This window comes from Theropithecus gelada, chromosome X, assembly GCF_003255815.1.
Source record: "Theropithecus gelada isolate Dixy chromosome X, Tgel_1.0, whole genome shotgun sequence".
Taxonomy (NCBI): domain Eukaryota; kingdom Metazoa; phylum Chordata; class Mammalia; order Primates; family Cercopithecidae; genus Theropithecus; species Theropithecus gelada.
Window position 1 is genome coordinate 21350013 of NC_037689.1, and position 6927 is coordinate 21356939.

The 6927-nt window shown below is 39.8% G+C and overlaps 1 protein-coding gene across 2 annotated transcripts in view; it reads left to right on the top strand.

Annotated features, from left to right (window-relative positions):
- Positions 1–653: 653 nt before the first annotated feature.
- The window catches only part of DYNLT3 (dynein light chain Tctex-type 3), an 11340-nt gene continuing 5066 nt past the window's right edge, over positions 654–6927 (top strand). Inside the window, exons 1-3 of one of the 2 annotated variants that reach the window (XM_025371964.1) lie at positions 654–810; positions 1960–2001; positions 6359–6482. In XM_025371964.1, the coding sequence (XP_025227749.1) occupies positions 781–810; positions 1960–2001; positions 6359–6482 (196 nt within the window). In that variant the 5' untranslated portion in view covers positions 654–780. The remainder of the gene's footprint in view (positions 811–1959; positions 2002–6358; positions 6483–6927) is intronic. The other variant, XM_025371963.1, reaches the window with a different exon arrangement.

A 6927-nucleotide genomic window follows, 5' to 3' on the forward strand; every position in this document is an offset into this window, starting at 1 on the left:
CCTACTGGATGTATGACCTTGGGCAAATTAAATTCTCTATACCTCAGTTTCATCTTGATAAAAGCAGTGATGGAAGAATTAACTCTTCTGACTTATTGTGAGGTTTTGAGGAAGTGTCTAGGATCCTCTGGAAATTAGTAACTTATTTTAAAATTACTAATTTAAAATTACTACATTTATTTTAAAATGTAGCCATTGTTCTCTTGCTGAGAAGCATCTACTTTAGGAGCCGTGTATACAGCATCTCATCTGATCCTTACAACCAGTAGTGAAATAGGTATGATGGTAAGTTTCCATATGAGAAAACTGAGGCTGTGGGAGGTGAATTTTTCCAAGTAACATAGCTAGTAAGTGGACAAATCAAAGTGACTGATTTACCACGAAATTAACTACATTTATGTGCCAGATGATGGTGAATGAACAAATACATGCAAGTAACCACAGCAGTGGGCACTCAACCAATAGTGTGGAGTCTAGACTAACTGCCACAGGTCACCCCATCTGATCCACACTGGCGCCATTCCCAGTTCTTTAACATTCATCCCTTGTTTCCAGAAAGGGCAGAGGAAGCAAGGAAGAAGTGCGTGGCCTGAAGTGACGCCTGGCGTTGCCCGGAGCCCGCCCAGCGCTGCCAGGTGACGCCACTGCGACACAAAGGCGGGGAATGCGTAGGGAAAGGCCCTAGGCCATAAACGGGGGTGGGGCCTCCCCGGAGGCCAGTGCGCGGCCGCGGTGCTCCACCGGCGCGTCGCTCCGCCCCCAGGGAGAGCCGGCGCTACCATGGAGGAGTACCATCGCCACTGCGACGAGGTACCGCCCCTTGGCTACCTGGAAGCGCCCCTTACTCCTGCCTTCCTCTGCGCGGGGCTCTTGCCGAGTGGTCTCCCAGCGAGGGCGGCCCCAAGAGTTGGGGTGCGGCGTCCTCCGAGCCCGGGTCCTCTCCGCAGGGCCAGGGATCCGCCCCGCCCTACCCGTTCTCCCCACCCCGAAGTCCTGAGATTCGGGGTGGCAGGGGTGGCCAGGAGCGCGCGGATCAGACGGTGGGGTCGGGGAAGGGTTGGGAGGACGAGGCCTGACTTGGGTGCGAGGAGTGGGCATGGGGTGACGGGCGCCGCCCTCCTACTGGGCGGGCCCGAAAACGGGTCTTCCCGCTGCTTCCTCCGTCCCTTGGCTTCCTCAGTGCAGGTGCTGCAGCCCCCATGGCTCGGGGTCTCGGGGTCCTGGTGGCACTGCCACTCCTGCTCCCGGTAATGCTTGCCTGGGTGGGCTGGAAGGAGGTGCTTTATGGATTACGAGCCCTTGCTTACTGACTCAGGCTTTCCCCACCCTCACCAGAACCCCATAATGTCAGTTGTCATCTTCCTGTTATTGATGGGGACTCCAAAGAAAAGACTTAAGTTGTCAGACCACTGTATAGTACTAAAGTGATATTAATCTTGAGTTATCAAGTATTTTCATAGTCTTTAATTTGGGAAAGGAATTTTTGCCTATAAATTTTTGCCTAGCATAAGTTAAAAACAAAATTGAAAATAGTCTATTAAGCATTCTCTTCTTATGAACCACTTTATTCTCTCACTTAGCTGAAACCATATCTATATTCTTATAACACGTAACATCTTCATAGCCACCTCTTGCTTATTTCCTATGTGTTACAATACAATGATTCTTAATCTAGGATGTTCATTAGAATCACCAGTATAAAGCACTTTAAAAATATATATATAGACTTGCAGGCTCTCCCCAGACCTCATGAATCAATCTCCAGGGAGGTAGGTAGGGAAAGCATTCAGTATTTTTAAGTGTTTAGGGGCAAGATTGGCCCCTTCTGTAGACCCGATGCCCTTTATCACTGTGGTCTCCTGTCACTAACACCTGTCTAGGCCAGCCTAGGATATTCTGTGTAGCGTCATATCTGCAAGCCTGTGTTGAAAGCAGCTTTACCTTTTGTTTCCCCTTTAGGTTGGCTTCAATGCTGAGGAAGCCCACAATATTGTCAAAGAGGTGAGTCATACATTTTGCTTCTCTTGAAGCTTGCTGCATTGGTGGAGACTTTTAAAAGCTATATTTTGAGTTTCAGTACAAACTTAGAAACCTTACTGTTAAAAGAACAAGATTTTGCTTTATTTTATTTTATTTTATTGTTTTTTGAGACAGAGTCTTGCTCTATCGCCCATGCTGGAGAACAGTGGCACGATCTCGGCTCACTGCAACCTCCACCTCCCGGGTTCAAGCAATTCTCCTGTCTCAGCCTCCCAAGTAGCTGGGACTACAGGCGTCCACCACCACACCCGGCCAGTTTTTGTATTTTTAGCAGAGATGGGGTTTCACCATATTGGTCAGGCTGGGTTCGAATTCCTGACCTCAGGTGATTCACCTGCCTTGGCCTCCCAAAGTGCTGGGATTACAGGCGTGAACCACCACACCAGGCCAAGAACAAGATTTTAAATATTTATCCACTAATTCTTTATAGGGGTCCTTCTGTGTTTTGTTGTGTGCTATCAGCATCTTGGGGCTTATTCTGAAAGAGATGCTTAAGGATTTTCTTAGTCTAGAAAACTGGTTTAAAATTGATGCCCTGTCTTTTGGATAAAATAACTTTTATTCCAGAAGGCAAACATTATTTTAAATGTTAATGCTATAAAAGCATATGTATGTGTATATATATGTGCACACATGTCAACTTTTATAATGTAAAGTATTTGTATAATATATATGTACATTATGTAAAATAGATAACAAAAGCCCTAGAAATATCTGCCTTTGGGCATGTACACACTTTTTTGCCCAATATAATTGGAGAAATGATCACTTAACATCTTTTAAACATTGATATGGTAGTAAATCAAAATTTTAAGAAAAATATTTGAAACTCCTTTTAGGCAAATAGAAAAGAAATTGTCTTTGGGAGTTAATTCTGCAGGGGAACTTTCATTATTTTAGAGGTATCACATACAGACTACAGTATGGGAAAGGTATTTTTTTAACACCCAGGTCTGGCCTTACACAGCAAGAATTAACTCAAGGTCTGAGAGGACTAGACAGGCACCTGAAAATCCTGCCATATTTTAATGCTTCAGAATTATGCATTCTATCTATGTAGCCTGGGAGTATTTAATTATTAAAAGTAGAAAGCAAAGGTTTTTAATACCTTTACAATGTAAAAGCACAAATGAGGGAAACTGGGAGGTGGAAGAGGGAGTGGAGGTAATGAGAAGGGAGTGATCTTAGTTTTCAAAGTGGAAAGTCAGGAAAGACTATCCTTGGTTGATGGAACATAGAAGAAAGAATGCTGCGTTATTTGGGATTCCATTTAAATAGTGCCTTCTTCCTTAAGTTCTGAACCAAATGAAAAGAAAAAGGAGCCAATAGGAAGAGAACAAAATACTACCTTTATTACTGATAAAAACTAGTTTGGTGATTGTAGCTTGTTTTGCTAACTCCCATTCAGTTCAGCCCTGGGAAGAGTCATCCAAGAGAAAGTTTGAGTCAGCAGAGAGAAACACTTGTTCAGGCTGGTGCCTTTCATTTGTTTGGGTAGAGAGGGAAGGAGAAACGAAAGCCCAAGTTCAACACATTTGGGAGACTGGCTCTCCCAAATGAGATGTTAGAACAATGGTTATCACCCACCAACCAGGTAACTCGTTCCACCTCCATGGGGAGGAATAACTGACAGGACAGGAGGCCAGGAATGTTAAAGAACAATCCTCTGTGTGGAAGAAAACATCTAGAGTGGAAAAGAAACATGTTTCTAACCATGTAAATAGACCTAAGTTAAAAAATTGTGATTTCACTATATTGAGAGAAGGGGGCAGGTGGTCTGAGGGAACCAGATTCTCATCTATCATAGTAGGAGTTATATGGATGTGGCCTATAATTCATGAATCAGGAAATAGTGACATAAACATTATTTGGAGATACGTAAGTAACCCTTAGAAGAAATAAAAACAGTTGTACACTGATAAGTTTCCTCTGGGGAATGGGACTGGGGATGGGAAAGGAAAGGGTGGGAAGGAGACACTTTTCGTTCTAAGCTTTTCTGTTCCACTGGATTTTTCAAACCATATGTCTGTTACTTTAATATTATGTCAAATTAAAAGAGTCATGCTTTTTCAACTGGGAAATGCATACTCGGCAGTGGCTAGGTGGTGCTAGAAGTCACTGGATGCATTTTGGAACATCAGTTTTTCTTGAATATTTGTGAGAGGGAATTAAGTAATATAAGTAATTTAACTGAAAACATTTTTAAATAAAAACAAACTCTGATGTAGTCAAAAGCAAGCTTCTCTTGAATTTTTATATGAAATATGAGACTACAAAGAAACTCAGCTTTGCTACAGGTTACTTGCAGCTAAATGTCTATCTTTCCTCTTCCCATGAACCAACCCTCTTTTGCCATTGAAACATTTCCATTGAGGCATTGGAAATGCCTGAGAATGAGCAACATTTTAAAACAGTTCAGCACTTCCTAGATGATTACATAATTTCAGCAGTTATTTCTGATTTCCTTACTGATCTTATTGTCTTGTTAATCTTATTTTCTTTCCTTTAATTTCTTGCTCTGAGCCCCTATGCTGATATGTTTTTCCTTCTGAACTCAGAGACACCCATTTATCAGTAATATGCATACATTTTCTTTATTGTTAGTAATAGAAATTGCTTCCCAATAAAATCGTCAAAGAAAAAATGAGCTACAAATGAAATTAACTTAGAACTTAGTCTAAAGTGTATTTAAGATACCCAGCGAGTATATCAAAATCAATATTGCTTCAACAACATTTGTTGAATACCTGCTAAGTGCTAAGTTTAGCGCTGAGAATACAGAGCTGTTTAAGGACCTCATTGTCTCATGGGCCTCCGTGTTAATGTAATTAATTAGGCTAAATGTTAATTAATAGTAATTAGCAGGGCTATTTACAGTGGCACCCACACCCCATGGTGTTTTCTGCTGTTTAGAGCAAAATTTGGAGTGGTCCTACTAAATAACCTGAAAGAAAAATGACTGCTCTTACTTTATCCTTAAGGAAAGGTGATCTCAAGAGAGGAATAGGTTTGTCCAAAGGTCACCAGCTTAGGAATGGTAAAGCCAGAATTAAAATTCTATTCCCCTGATCCTTAAGCCACTACCCTTCCTACTTTCTCATGTTATTGAGCTTTCTAGGAGAAAAATTTGAGCCACATTACTTTTGCCAACCCTGCTAAAATATTTAATTTCTCTTTTTATATTTTATCATTAGTGAAGATTTTATACTATCCAACTTAAGATTTTGTATTAGTGCCTTTATAAATATTTACTGTGGTCTAATCATAGTAAATGAAGCTGCATGTGTGTGTATGTGTGTATTATTAAGCTAGATTCTAAAAATGAATTAAATGAGTCTAATTATAGTCAGTGAAGGTGCATGTGTGTGTTAGATTCTAAAAATGAATTAAATGAATGCTTTATTATCCAATTTTCATCACTCAAATGTAAAATATAACAGCAGCAATATGATAATAGTAGTTAACATTATTTATATGCTAACTCTGTGCTAGTCACTGAGCACTTGGTATTCATTGTCTCATTTCATCTTAACAGCAACCTGGTAAGATGATGCTGTTATCCTTTCTATAAGGATTAGGAAAATAGGGATTTGAAGGGGTTAAGTCACTTGCTAAAGGTCACACAGCAGATAGGTGTCAAAGCAGGCCTTAAAACCTAGGATTGTGATACTAGAGCCAGTGCTTTTAATCAGGCATCAGAAGTGGATGAAATTAAGCACTGTGGGAAATTATGATATTTGACTTTATCTTTCTAGAACATCTTTATTTACTTTCAGTGGCGGGTGTGCTAGTTGTTTCATAGCTAAACAATTACATAGTATGAATAAGAATATAATTATTATGCATAAGAATTATGTTTTTAAATTAGTCCAATCCTGTTTCTAGCACGTGAGCCCTAGTTCAAATCCCAGCTATTTCAAAGCTACTTGTTAACCAATTGATATCACCTTTTAATTTCTCCACCACAATTTTATTACATAATTTATCATTAGTCTTCCTTGTGTTATAGATATTAGAATTTTTTATTAGCTTCTCTGCTAGATTAAGTTATTTACACAGAAACCATGACATATTTATCTTTATATGGCCCATAGTATCTCATAGAGTGAGATAATGTATGTGGAAACTCTTTCAAAACTCTTAAGCAATTAGAGACAGTGCGTAATCAATATTTACCAAGTGTATATTTTCTAAGATGCCTTATTGAGCTATAAGTATATTTTATGTTTTCAATAAATTTTTTACTGCAATTTGTGTAAAACTTGTTCTTTTTGAACAGTTTTACTGACTAAATTAACTGTCCTCTGTGCCCTTTTAGTGTGTAGATGGGGTTTTAGGTGGTGAAGATTATAATCACAACAACATCAACCAGTGGACCGCAAGCATAGTGGAACAATCCTTAACACATTTGGTTAAGTTGGGAAAAGCTTATAAATATATTGGTAAGTATCAGTATCCTTCCTCACTAGTTCACTTGCCTTTGTCATTGTGATTTTCTCTGAATTTTGAGAAGGTATATGAACAACAGACCTTTAAGTTGGATACTAACAGGGTATAAAGGACTTCTGATTTACTCATTCAAAGATAATCTATAATAATACTTAAAAGATGAAGATCTTTCACTACTCAAAGGCAGTTTGAGCTACTTGTCTTTGGTAGCATCACCCTTTGCATTTCCATCAGTTCTTTCTTTGCACTGAGACCCCCCTCTTAGCTCAACTGTGTTTCTTTCAGTAGTCCCATGCCTCTTTATCTGTGATTCCACACAGCAGCTGTTTATAAAGTGGAAAATTTCCTGCATTTCTTTTTTTTTTTTTTTTTTTTTTTTTTTAAAAAGGTCCCCCCTTTCCCCCCCGGCTGAAGGGGGGGGGGCGGGCTCTCCCCCCC